General features: G+C 38.1%; 1 protein-coding gene across 12 annotated transcripts in view; it reads left to right on the top strand.

The window, feature by feature from the left end:
• PTPN13 (protein tyrosine phosphatase, non-receptor type 13) overlaps window positions 1–14,456 on the top strand; it is a 204,551-nt gene that overhangs the window by 148,503 nt on the left and 41,592 nt on the right. For 7 of the 12 annotated variants that reach the window (XM_027853380.1, XM_027853370.1, XM_027853379.1 and 4 more), the window contains 7 exons: window positions 952–1,406; window positions 2,505–2,645; window positions 4,461–4,554; window positions 5,632–5,717; window positions 6,687–6,837; window positions 9,091–9,305; window positions 9,424–9,522. In XM_027853380.1, coding sequence (XP_027709181.1) covers window positions 952–1,406; window positions 2,505–2,645; window positions 4,461–4,554; window positions 5,632–5,717; window positions 6,687–6,837; window positions 9,091–9,305; window positions 9,424–9,522 — 1,241 coding nt within the window. The remainder of the gene's footprint in view (window positions 1–951; window positions 1,407–2,504; window positions 2,646–4,460; window positions 4,555–5,631; window positions 5,718–6,686; window positions 6,838–9,090; window positions 9,306–9,423; window positions 9,523–14,456) is intronic. The other 5 variants (XM_027853381.1, XM_027853376.1, XM_027853373.1 and 2 more) reach the window with 2 other exon arrangements.

The raw sequence follows: 14,456 nt of genomic DNA, 5'->3' as shown, positions 1-14,456 counted from the left end.
TGCCAAGACCCTCTCTTCTACCCCCAATCACTTCAGTACTGGATTCTGAAACTAGATTGTAAATTCTTTAAGAACAGCAACTAAATCCACTTTTTTTTGTTGTCAGTGCATAACGAGACATCTAAAAACATGTATAGGTGTCAAATAATTGTTTACTTAGAGGGATAGAAGTATTGGTATTTTAACCAAAAAACTGGGAGGTTTTTTAAAATTCTCAGTTGTTTTGATATTTTGTTGATTTTAATGATTTCTCAATAACACCTTATCCCTAATCGAACTCTTCTTTATAACAAATAGTTATGTTAAACAAATCTCTACATTTACCACATCTGTCAGCAAATGCTTCATTTTGCACTTTATTCTGCCACCTCTCTAGGGAGAAAATGCAGGTATGTTTTGTCATCTGGAGTCAAGATTGATCATTGAGTTCTAATCTCTGAGCTCATGCCTTTAAGCATTGTTTTCCTTTGTATTACTGTCATCTTTGTGAATATTGTTCTGCTGGGTCTACTTAAAGTGCATCATTTGAAGCAAATCTTCTCAAGTCAAAAAACGATTTTTGTTTTAAAGAGTACTATTATTTCCAAAATAAACTAGAGACCTTTGCTTTCATAATGAATATAGCATTATAAACATTTATTTATTATTTAGGTTCTTTAATAATGACCCCATATTTTGACCATATTTATGATCACTAGTTCTCATTGGACAAAACTGAAACATACCAAGTAAGGTTTATTTTGGTTGTTTGCTCTGGGTTATCTGGAGTTTAAAAAAAAAAAAATTCTGATGTTGCTTGCTTCCGTCTCGTTTTTCTATTTTTTATCAAAAAAGGAACAAATAAATACATTCAACTTTTAATTGACAATGCCATTTACTTTCCTCCTGATTAAATGAAATTTTTGCTCTGTAAATAAATGTCATTCTCACTTAATCAATTTTTATTTTCAGCACCTTCTCCACCTACATATCTTTCCAGTAGGATGAAAAATTATGTTCCCAGGCCCCCCTCCATTAAAGACAATGACCTGGAATCTTCTTTAGAGGACCACCATCAGACACATTGTTATCAGCGGCAGATCTCACTTTGCTCCTCTGCACTGTCAGGGGGCCAGAAGGAAGGAAGCCTGAGTTCTCGGGATTCTAGGACTGAAAGCGCCAGCCTGTCCCAGAGCCATTTGAATGGCTTTTTGGTAAACCATTTGGGTGCCCCTGAATCCCAGCATTCCAGCCCTTCTTCCGTAGCTGCGTCTAAAGTAGCAGAGAAAAAACAGACCTCAAATGACCACAGCCACAACAAAGCTAAAAAGTTAGGTATTTCAGAAGCCATGGATTATTCTGACCGGGGGGATTCAGACATGGATGAAGCCACTTATTCAAGCAGTCAGGATCATCAAACTAGAAAGGTACAAGCTATTTCCCAGCCTACTTTCTATCAACCACAGCCTTCCCCCTTCCCCCGCCTCCAGTAGCCCTTTCAGTTCCTAAATCCAGTGTCCTGTGGTTTGGTCAGCTATCTCATGTTAGTGACTTCTGTGGTCTGGAAATGGGGATTAATGTGCATGTCTACAAGGGAGACAATTTGGTGCAGGCGGGGGTAGCAGGAGAAGGAATAGGGCTTGGAAGCAGAGAACTTGGATTTGAATCCTGATTTGTGGCGACCGTGGACAAGTCATGCAATCCCTTTCAGCTTCAGTTTCCCCATCTGCCAAATGAGGGGGTTGTTGTCACTGACCGGTGCTGACACTTCCAGCTCTTTCTGTGACCCTGAGATTTTCACCCACTAACTGCTACTGTGTTGTTTGCTAACTGAGAGGAGTAGGAGGCTTTGAGCACTAACCCTGGAGCCTACCTTATCCTAAAAGGCTTGCAATGAGCTGCATGCTTATGTCAATGGATGAGGAAGCTAAGGAAGACAGAAAGGATAAAATTCAGTTTTATAATTTTGTTTGGCAGTTCAATTTGCAGAGGGTGTTAGACAGCACAAAATTTTACTGGAAGAATAACAGCATATGCCCAAATGAAAAGAATGTTTTTAAACAACGTATGTAAAATATCTTCATCCTGTGTATTTTCTATGGAGTAGATAAAATCCAGATACTTAGAAGACTACAATGAGAGTTTAGACGTAAGGACAAATAAAAAACTAGGGCCTGACAAATTTCAAAGTCATTTAAAACATTTTGCAAACATTTTCCAAACTCGGAACAACAGGGTATTAGTGGAATGGACCCTGGCTTGAGGTCAAAGACCTACATTCAGGTGCCAGTTTCACTGTCTGCTGGAATTGTGACTCGAGCAAAGTCACCGCACGCCTCCGTTTCCTCATCTGTTAAATGATGGGACTGTGTGACCAGTGCTGATGTTCTGTGAATCTACCGTATCCTCATTTTGGCTAATTCTCCCCCCGCCCCCCAAAAAATAATAACACTAGACTCCTCCAATAAATCATTCATTTTGACACAGAAAATCCCTTGTTTTTTGTTTGTTTTTTCTTTTTTAAGGAACCTTCACTGAATACATCCACCAAAATGAATTTAAAAAAAAATTCTTCAGCACCTCCTAAGCCTGGAGATATCTTTGAAGTTGAGCTGTCTAAAAATGATAACAGCTTGGGAATAAGTGTCACGGTACTGTTTGAAAAGGTTTTCACATGTTTTCTTTTGTTTTCCATTTCTAGCAGTAGGCTAACTTACAGTGGGGCCACATTTATTCTGACCCACTTGTTGAATCTTCCCAGTTCTATTAAGCTGAGGCGTACTCAAAAACCTGGGTGGGGTAGGAGGGGGAGAACCCCTGTTTTCTGTGGTACCTTTTTTGTTGCCCACTCCACCAAGAACAAATTTGGAAAAATATTCATTCCCCCTCCCAAAGTTTTACAGGGATTTAATTTCAGATTTGCTTAGCCAAATGATGCTCCCAAATCACTAATGACAGCTACTTCCTGGAATTGACCATTTCTTGCAAAAGCAAAGTATTGCAGAAACATTCTTTTCCTTATGCCACAAGTCATAAATGACTGATTTCCTTGTATGTTTGCTTCTGTGCATGCTCAGGATTGTCTATGAAGCAGACCAGGCTATTTATTTGTATAAATCTTAGGTGTGCAAAAATGAACCTATAAATGTATGCTCACTGCCTTAGAATGTAAAGGAGATTTCCTAGAATAAGTATTTAATTTCTAATAAGTAGTTTACATTTGTATCTAAACTGTCTGACACAGTATTATTTTAAAAGCTCCACAAGCATGATAAAATATGGGTAATTTTAACATTTGTAGGTTATTTAATTCAGTTCCAAATACATCAAAATTAATTTTAAAACAATTTGAAAATATTGCATAAATGATACTGGCAAGCAAATATTAAAACATTTTTCTCAGAAGAAGAAGAAACCTAACTTAATAGCATGTTTAGCCATATTTAAACTTACTCTGTCCATTTATATTCCTTTACATGGAATTAATCTACTTGTGTTGTGAAAGCTAAAGCCACGTATTTTATTAAAGATTAATTTTACTTGGCGGTATATGAAAACTTCTCAATCATAGCTATTCAAAATGAAAAACTCAGTGTTTACTTTCAAGTTAGGATATTTGACCTGAAGATAGCCACAGCAAATCAAATAATCAATCAAATAATGTTCCAAATAATAAAAGCATTTATGTGGCACTTTACGGTTTGCAAGGTGCTTTACAAATGTTATATCATTTGGTCCTCACCATAACCCTGGGAGAATTTTTGTGATTATTATTCCCATTTTACAGATGAAGAAACTGAGACTGGCAGAGGTCTAGGGGCTTGCCCAAGGTCACACAACTAGTAAGTATCTGAGGCAGGTCTTCCTGACTCGAGGCCCAGCGTTCCATTCGCCCTGGTGCCACTTATCTGACTGGAGTGGCAACATGGCAGAGGGAACCAGGCATATACTGACTGTACGACCCTGGGTAAGTCACTTAACTTCTCAGTCCCTCAGGCAACTCTTTAAGTTTGTAAGTTGTAGCGAGAATGCAGTTTTTTCATGGGAGGTTCCTTGTGCCAATGAAATCTTACATTCAATCCAATCCCTTATGATAGAAAAGAATACATTGTTCTTGAGAATACTTTCAAATAGTCATAGGCAGAAACTAATCTTGCATGAATGTGTTTCTGACTGCATTCCTCTATAATCTGGTTCTTAATGCATGATGTAAATATCCAAAGAAATAATCTCCTTGCAGAAATATGCTCACTATGTGACAGGAAGCTTAGAGTATTCAGGTTTGAATACAGAATTTTGCCTACTAGAAACTCCACATTATCAACATGTTAGAGGATTTGTTGTTTTTATTGGTCCGGAAGTCACTATATGTGCTGAATTCAAGGCTGTTCCTTTGGTTGAGATCATACATGGTTTTTGAATCTTAGGAAGGCTTGAATGTGATTGTGACATTTCTTATTTTCATGCTTCTTTCCACTTAGGGAGGAGTAAATACCAGTGTCAGACATGGCGGCATTTATGTGAAGGCTGTGATTCCCAAGGGGGCGGCTGAGTCTGATGGTAGAATTCACAAAGGTGAGTTATGTTGTTTTTTCTCCATCCATCACGTATCTAAGAAATGAAACAGTAAAATCGATACAAACCTTTTAATTCACAATAATATAGAGGGGAGAAAGTGTGTTAAAAGGTAAGAGCAGAACTGGAAACAATCTTGTTGCCATTCTGGGAATCGTCTCAGTTCCAGCTTAAAGTCTGATTGCAGAACATTTTGATTTTAAGTTTTGAATTTGTCATCCAGCCAATTGTTCTGATTCAGTTTCATGGAAGGGGGCAGAGACACCAACAGTGGCCATGTTTCAAAGACGTTTTCACCAGGAAACATTTCCAGCTCCTCTCCTAGTAGCTGTGTTTCAGTTGTATGTGGTTTGTCCTCGTGGTGTGGGACCCAGGTGTGGCCGTGTTTCCCACCAACCTGGTTTTGTGAGTTTTTTGGTTGTGCAGCTGTTTTTCAGTCGTGTCTGACTCTACATGACCCCATTTGTGGTTTTCTTGGCAAGGATCCTGGAGTAGTTTGCAATTTCCTTCTCCAGGTCATTTTGTAGATGAGGAAACTGAGGCAAACAGGGTTAAGTGTCTTGCCCAGGGACACACAGCTAGTAAGTGTCTGATGCCTGATTTGAACTCATGAAGATGAGTCTTCCTGATTCCAAGCCCAGTGCTCTATCTACTGCACCACCTAGCTGCCCTAATTATGGAAGACATGGAACTAAAACTTGGTTTAAAGACATTTTAGTGGCAATAAGCTGGGTGGTCTTGTAGTTATGATTTTCTTCTTTTTTTCTCTTCTGTTTCTTTTTTTTTTTTTAGTTATGGTTTTCTTGAAAAAAATTTCTTGGGGCAGCTAGGTGGCACAGTGGATAGAGAGCACTAGCCTTGAAGTCAGGAGGACCTGAGTTCAAGTCTGGCCTCAGACCAAACGCTTGATACTTACTAGCTGTGTAACTGGGCAAGTCACTTAACCCCAATTGCCTAAAAGAAACAAAAAAAGACAAAAACAAAAGAAAAATTCTTAAAATTCTTTTAAAAGGCCACCACATATAGAAAAAGATACAAATTTTCTCAATTTTTACCAAATCACTTTCTTGTTTTAAGGTGACCGAGTCCTGTCTGTTAATGGAGTTAGTTTGGAAGGAACTACACATAAACAGGCCGTGGAAACATTGAGAAATACAGGGCAGGTAATAGATGTTTTTTCTCTTTACCGATTTACCAGTAAAATACAATAAAAGGACACTGAGCTGTGTGAGATTGCATAGTTTGTCAGCAAATCTGGCAGTCATTCTCATTTTTCCCATTCATTTCATCTTCTAGCTTATGGTCAAACATGGTGACCATGGATTTTGAATTGTGGAGTAGGGTGCTACCTTTCTAATTTTCACCTTAACCCAAAGCTAAGAGCTTCAGGAAGAAATTTAAAATACAAGCATACAGTCTCTCAGTTTTCAGTTATATTTAGCATGGACAGCAATATAGAGGTATTCTTTTAAAAAGTAGCTATTAGGAAGCTTGGGCCGTTGTAACATTAAGTATTTCTATGCTTTTGTGGCATCTACAATGTATCTGAGATTTTTACACAGACATATTTTGATGAAAAATACTAGACAGAGAAACTGAATTGCTTCTCTGAGGCTTCATAGCAAGTCATCTTAAAAAGCAGAATGAGACACCAATCTTTAAAGTGTCTGTTATAGTCTTCATTATTGCTCATTTTCTACCTCCATCTTTTTAGTGCTCCATTAAAGTGCCGTGTAATGAAAATGACCCTGGATTTTCCAAAGCTATGCTCATAACCTACAACCTCTTCTAGCCCCTACTATGTCGGAAGGAACTTTAACATGAACCAATTGACATTGCACGTCTGTTGTCTGAAGTGCAGTTTGGACAGACTCATTACTAGGTTGGCCACAGGGTGATCAAATTTTTTGGCCACGGCATTTCAAAGAAACAATTTCCCAAGGAGAATTTCAGTCTAATCATTGTTGAAAAGAGTATCTAGGTTATTTGATTCATAGATATTTAAAGTATCAAGTAAAGTAAGTAACTAATGTTAAGTGACTTTTAAACTGTCATTCCCAGAAAGCTACTGGAAAAAATGTTTTCTTCTCTTTAGTCTTAATTTGCCAAAATGCTGCATTTTTTTTTTCTAGGTAGTCCATCTGTTGTTAGAAAAAGGCCAGCCTCCAACAGCCAACGTACATGCACCGGTGACGCCACAGGGAACTCTTCTAGAAGAGGCTGCCCTGGAAAAACCCATGAAAAACCCTACCAACACCAAAGATTACGATTTTGTTACTGAAGGTCAGGCCTAGAAGAGTTATTATCACATTCTTCCATTACATTAGTCTTGCGTTATGTTACTTGTATATAAATATAAATGTGTACATTTATACACACATATGTATACACATCTTGCTATATGTGTATATATAAGTATATTTCTTGGCATTTTCACTTTACCACACATAATTATAGCATGGGAAAGGGACACTGTGGAGTGATCAGAGGTCCCACCTCTACCCCATGTTGTGAAAAGGACTTAACCTCTCAGTGGTCTGGGTACCTAGCCCTCCAAAAATTGTAAGCCAAAAAGCCAGTCTCTTAGGGGCAGCTTGGTGGTATAGTGAATAGAGCTCTGGCCTTGGAGTCAGGAGGACCTGAGTTCAAATCTGGCCTCAGACACTTAACACTTACTAGCTGTGTCACCCTGGGCAAGTCACTTAACCCCGATTGCCTCACCAAAAAGCAAAAAACAAACAAACAAACAAGAAAAAGCCAGTCTCTTTTGGAAAAGAGACTGGGCATTTCCTACACTGATGAAGTCATAAGTTTAGTGTGAAAAAAAATTTTTGAGGTGCCTCTGTGCAAATTAGAGTGTTCAACCCATCCCCTGATGAGGCAATTATATGGAGTTGTAACATATAACTAACATACTTAAAGCATTGCCTCAGGTATTTTAGTCAGATTTAGTGAAGAAAAAGTCATGAGTGTAATCAGTTGTGGGTAGTGAGAATGGGTTCATAGCATCATCTGTTTAGTGGCAGACCTTGGATTTGAACCCACATCTTCTTACTTTCAATACAGTATTCTGTTCATTTCATTTCTGCTTGTCTCTCTAGCCTGGACATTTATCTCTTGGATTTTCTGTTCCCTTCAATTGCATGAAATCTCCACTAGAAGAAAGTACTAACTCTTTCTTATTTCATCAGCTTACTGGTTAGGAATACAAGACTTTGCCAGCTACTTTACCACCTCATTCTTTTTTCAGTGTTTTGATACTTTTTCACACCACTCTGGTTTCTCAGTGAGATGCTGAGTGAAGTGAGTAGAACCAGGAGAATGTTGTCCATGGTAAAAGCAACACTGTGCAATAATCAACTTTGATAGGCTTGGCTCTCCTCAGCAATACAATGATCTAAGACAATTCCAAAAGATTTGTGGTGGAAAATGCTATCCACAAACAAGGAAAGAGGAGCTATGGAGGCTGAATGCAGATTTTTACCTTTTTTTGTTTTGTTTTTTCTCTCTTTTGGTTTTTCCCTTTTGTTCTGATTCTTCTTTTCACAACATGACTAATACAGAAATATGTTTAATATGATTGTACATGTATAACCTACATCAGATTACTTGCCATCTTGGGGAGAGGAGAGGGAGAAAAAAGTTTGGAACTCAAAATCTTATAAAAGCGAATGTTGAAAACTTTATTTACATGTAATTGGAAAAAAATAAAATACTATTTTTAAAAAAAATAGTTCAGTGAAACAAAAGGTCACAAACTACATGTGATAGCATATACAACACACTGCCCCATAGCCCATCACCTCTCTATTGAGAAGATCATAGGCTTATAGGAAGCATTTATATTTTTTCAACAATCCCCAAACAATGGGTACCCATTTTTTCCTAGTCTTTTGCTACCACAATAGTACTCTCATGAATATTTAGCATCATTCATTCTTTAAGAATACTCTAAAGGTGGTTATTTTATTATTCTGTAGTTTTACTTACTTTACTAATAGAACTTTAATTACTTATTTTATCAGAATGGAATTCCAAAATATAAACTTACATTTCTTAATTCTTATTCCATCACTGGTTTGTGTTCTTTTTCACCATCCTCTGCCTTGTTCTTCCCTTTTTTGGTGTTCCTTCTCCTTTTTTTCCTTTCAAAACCTTTTCCTTCAGAGGACTTAGCCCAGGGCCTGACAGACAGAAGGCAGTGAAGACATGCTTGTTGACTTGGCATAAAACACACTGTTTTGAAAAATACCTCATTTTTTCTCTCTTCTTTTCCAGAATTTTGTTTTCTTAACTGTTTATTGGCCCTCCATAGCCGCTGCATTTCCAGATAACCTTTGAAAGTGTTTAAATATTCACTTGTTTCTCTTAGCATAGGGATAGAATTAGAATCTGGAGGAGCATTGGGCCCACACTTGGTAGGATAGGCACTACCTCATTGAAGGGGAGATAGACTAGTAAAACAGCAATACACTTGGAGTTTTTTAAATGTATCGAGTACATGATAAGTAACCTCTTTATTCTTTTCTCTTGCAGAAAACACATTTGAGGTAAAATTATTGAAAAACAGCTCAGGTCTAGGTTTTAGTTTTTCCCGTGAAGACAATCTCATTCCAGAGCAAATGAATGCCAGCATTGTAAGAGTTAAAAAGCTCTTTCCTGGCCAGCCAGCAGCAGAAAGTGGGAAAATTGATGTTGGAGATGTCATTATGAAAGTGAACGGCGCTTCTCTGAAGGGGCTCTCCCAGCAGGTAAGTAGTGAATACATGGCCCTTGTAAACATTAGAGGGAAGAAAGATTGGCATTTCAGAATGGTAACACAATACCAGCTGAACTATATTTTTAATTTTTAATCAATGTTACCTTTAGGACGTCATCTCTGTTCTCAGGGGAACATCCCCAGAAGTCTCTTTACTCCTTTGCCGACCCCCACCTGGTGTTCTGCCAGAAATTGATGCATCTGTTTTGGTAAGGCCTGTGAGATGGTATTTTTCATTTTTAAAGAAGTTAAAATGTACCTGTTAACCATAGTTCAGGTGGGTTGGTTTTATCAGTGATCAATGTCTTGGTTCTGCCATGAGCCAGCCTGTGGCCTTGGATTTCTTTATCTCTAAAAAATTGGGGTTTCTACTAAATGAGCTTTGAGGTCCTGGGAATATATAAGATAGCCATGAAATTCTATTATCAAAAACTTAAAGCTGTACTTTAGTAGTGCATTAGCCAGGGAAAAGGAATTTTTTGGCTAATTGTTTCTTATTTATTGCCAAAGAGCGTTTGTTTACTTCTGTCTTAATAAGAATCGCAAAACTAGAAATGAATCATGTCATCTTATCCTGTTTTTTGCCTCTAGGCACTTTACATGTTTATTGTCATAATTTATATTTTTAAAGGTCTCTGGAAACAGAATTGTAAACTTGGCATTGCTTGCTATTAATCCACATAGCCATAAATGAGTTATTAGAAGCCTGACTTTGACTCATTTGTTTAAACATGGATTTGATTCAAATATTCAAATTCAAATTTGATTCAAATTTAAGTGTATACTGTGTGCAAGGTTCTGTATTCAGGTTAGGGATAGAAGGAAAGAAAAAGACAAAACAATTCCTGCCTTCGAGGATCTGGCACTCTACTGGGGGACCAGAGAGGGAAGAGGGAAAACACAGCCTGGGATTTCAAGAAGGAGAGAGATCTAACAGCTGTAGGGTGGTGGGGAGGTTATATAAGCAAAAGGAAAAACTTCCTATAGGACCTGGCCCCCAAGATGAGCCTGGATGGCAACTAGGGCTTCTAAGGGAGGCAGCAGGGGAGGAGGCAGTGTGTTGCAGGTATGCATGACAGCCTGGGCAAAAGCAGAGCCAAAAAATGTTATGTCAAGCTTGGGGAGCAGCTAGTGGGCTAGTTCATCCAGAAAATAGTGTGTAAAGAGAAAGGATAGGAAATCATTTTGGGAAAGCAGGTGGGAGCCAGACTGGGAGAGGCTTGAAATGCCTGGCTGCCTGAGCAGAGGCAGACCACCCAGCTTCCCCACAGAGAGAGACTTCTTCCACCATAGAATTACAGAAGAATTCAGCTAGTAGTACATTGGCAATAGAAGGGGGCCCACCAGCAAAGGCAGACAAGTCCCTAGCCTCCGAGGGCAAGAAACAGATTTCTAGCCTGCAGGACTTTTTACCTTGAGGCAGCAAGAATGGGGAAGTCTCCCCCAAGAAAGCTCCAAGGTGATTATAAACCCACTGTGGGAACTTTGGAATCCCTAGGGAGCAGCAGAGGACGATGCAAGTCCAGTTTGGACCAGGATACCCCAGGGCTCTGAAGTTTCTAGCATCTCACCGTGATACACCATAGAGAGCCCTTAAAATCCAGTGCTCTGAACCTCAAAAATCTGGGAAGAGCTTAAATAAGGGAAGGGGTGGTCAGTTCAGGAGACCTAAGAAAACACTAAAAAAGCTCCACCACCCCAAAAGGACAGCACGGGATGCAACCTAGTATTGGCACAGGGCTTCGGTTCAGTAACTAAAACGGGAGAGACTGAACCAAAGATGCTAACTAGTATAAAAATGTTATGGGTCTAAAGATCCCTCAGAAAGGAGGGTAGTTCCATAACAACTACAAGCAGAGGCTCAAAAGAAAAAATGGGGGCAGCTAGGTGGTGCAGTAGATAGAGCACCAGTCCTGAAGTCAGGAGGACCCGAATTCAAATCCGGCCTCAGACCAAACACTTGACACTTACTAGCTACGTGACCCTGGGCAAGTCATTTAACCCCAGTTGCCTTAAAAAAAAAAAAAAGATGGGTTTTCCACAGCAACTGGGGGAAATTAAGCAAAAGATTAAAAAATGAGATAAAAGATCTGGAGGAAAGAGTTTTTGTAAGAATTCTTTTACAAGAGAAAGTGATAAACTACACCTAAGCTTTGGAATCCCTGAAAACTTCGACTAGACTAAATAAAAATCATTGCCTCAGGGCAGCTAGGTGGCGCAGTGGATAGAGCACTGGCCCTGAAGTCAGGAGGACCTGAGTTCAAATCCGGCCTCAGACCAAACACTTTACACTTACTAGCTGTGTGACTCTGGGCAAGTCATTTAACCTCAATTGCCTAAAAAAAAAAAAAATCATTGACTTGATGAGAGAGTGAAAAAAAATTAGAATAAAGTCAAAAGATTAGAAAAATAGAAGAAAATGTAAGGTATCTGATTTTTTTAAATTGATCTAGAAAACATGTCACAGAGAAGCAATTTGAGAATAATTGGGCTCCCTAAAAACCATGATTTACACATACACACATGCACAAACACACACAAAAGAAAACTATAATGCACACTATGTCAAGAAATTTTAAACAAAAACTTCAAAGATATATTGGAACCAGAGGGCAAAGCAAAATTAGAAAGAATCTACCAATGACTTCCTGAAAGAAATCACAGAAAATCACGAGATCTCTAGGATCTTGTAGCCAAAATCTAAAGAAGAATCCTGTTCTAATGAAGAAATATTACACAGGCATCCAGAAAGAAGCAGTTAAAGTAACAAGGAATCAAGAATCAGAATCACACAAGACCTGACAGCTTCTACTTAAAAATGAAAGGAGATCTTGGAATAAAATATACCAGTTAGTGTAGTCTTATAGGAAGCAAGTAGGTAGAACAGTGGATAGAGTGCCAGACCTGGAGTCAAGAAGACTCATCTTCCTAAGTTTCAGTCTGTTCTCACACTAACTAGTTGTGTGGCCTTGGGGAAGTCACTTAACCTTGTTTGCCTCAGTTTCCTCATCTGTAAAATGAGCTGGAAAAAGAAATGGCAAAACACTCCAGTATCTTTGCCAAGAAAACCCAATATGGTCATGAACAGTCAGATACTACTGAAACGACTGAACACCAGTAGTCTTACGACCAAGATTAATTTTCTTTGCAAAGCTGAGTATTATTCTTCAGGTGGAAAATAGACATTTAATGGAATGGAAAACTTTATATTATTTCTCATGAAAAATCCAGAGCTGAGTAAGAACTTTGAAGTACAAACACAAGAGTACAGAAAAATCTGGACAGGTAAATTTATTTGAGCAATTGGGAGGATAATGATGTCACACTAACATTCGAAAGGGGGAAAGAAACAAACATCCCTTCAGAACCTTTAATGTTTTTCAAAGGATGTTGAGGAAGTTTAAGAAGAAAAACAGAACTCAAGGGTGGATTGGTTCTGTTCTGAACATCTTAAAGGGGAAAGAGGAGATAAAGTAAAAGAAATATGCTAGCTTTTGGAATAGAAGAATAAGGGGTGGAATTTCTATTTTTCATAACTGGGATATGTGAAAGCATGTATCAATATGGAAGAAGCAATGAGGGAGCAGGTAGCAAATGAATCTCACTCTTATCAGAATTAAAGGGTTGAACACACACACACACACAGCGTTTGGTGTAGAAATACATCAGCTCACCAGAGAAACAAGTAGGGACAGGGGGAATGTGTGGTAAAAGGAAAGGGAATATCACAAGCAAAAAAAAGCTTACAGATCCTGAAAGGCTGGTGAAAAGGAACGGGAAGGAGTCTAAGGGCGTGCCCACCAACTGGGGAATGGTTCAGTGAACTGTGGTCTGAGACTGATGGAATATTATTACATCATCAGAAATGAGGAAAGAGACTATTGTGGAGAATTCTAAGTAGTGTGACCTGTTACAAAGTAAAGTCAGCAGAACTGGAGAGCAATTAAGGCAACAACATTATAAAGAAAAAATAACTTGCAAAGTCTTAAGCATTTATGTATGTAATATAATTATATTACCAGCCACGTCCCCTGTATATCTCGAATGTATTTATTCACCTCCAGACAGAGCGACGTGGATTCAACTGAAATCCTACATTTTGGGGAGCATGGTTACTGTGCAGATTCATTTTACTTTGCTGTGATTATTTGTTAGAAATCTTTTTCTTTCTCAGTTTTTAAAGGGTGGTAGGGGAGGAGGGCTGAAAATTGCAGAGGGGTCAGCAATACTAATACCAGAAAAAAAGTCATTGAAAAGGAACAGAAAACCACAAGCAGGACAATTTTCAAAGTATTGTGTGGAATTAATTACATATATATTTATATTTATATTCATAATCAGATACATTCACAGACCCATATACAATCCTCTTTTTGTATTTTTTTTTTGTTGTTGTTCAGTCGTTTCAGTTGTCTCCAAATCTTCATGACTGTATTTGAGGTTTTCTTGGCAAAGATACTGGAGCAGTTTGCCATTTCCTTCTCTAGCTTATTTTACTGATGAGGAAATTGAGGCAAACACGGTTAAGTGATTTGCCCGGGGTCACACTAGTAAGTGTCTGAGACCAGATTTGAACTCAGGAAGAGGAGTCTTCCTATCTGCTGGCCTGGCACTCTATCCACTGCGCCATCTTGCTGCCCATAGCTATTCTTTTATGCTCCTTTTATTGGTAGTAAGAGTGAAAAATGATTTTTGTTATATGCTTAACTCAGGAGTTTATATTTACCTAGAGGTAATACAAAGCTACTGATGATTTTTTTTAATAGGAGAATGCATTGTCAGACCTTAGAAATATTATTATCAGAAATCACTAGAAATAAAATTTTCAGGTTTTTAAAATATTAACTAAGGTGAAGTATGTAGTCAAGTATTATTATTACTCTTAGAAAAGAAACTGAGGCTCAGACATACTGTAACTACCTAAATCAACATAACCTGACACTTGACACCGTTCTCAATTTAAGTTCAATATTCTTCTATCACATTGAAATAAAGTCATAGGAATAGACAAGGATATCCAACCAAATATGATAAATAGGATACCTAAAATTTTAATTCTTAAATATACAAAATTACTGATATGACATGACAGTGTTTTTGTTTATTCCAGGAATGCCACCTGGTATATATATCTATGATAAAT

Source organism: Vombatus ursinus, unplaced genomic scaffold, assembly GCF_900497805.2.
Source record: "Vombatus ursinus unplaced genomic scaffold, bare-nosed wombat genome assembly UNPS02009975.1, whole genome shotgun sequence".
Classification (NCBI taxonomy): Eukaryota; Metazoa; Chordata; class Mammalia; order Diprotodontia; family Vombatidae; genus Vombatus; species Vombatus ursinus.
This window is presented reverse-complemented; position numbering and strand designations above follow the sequence as displayed.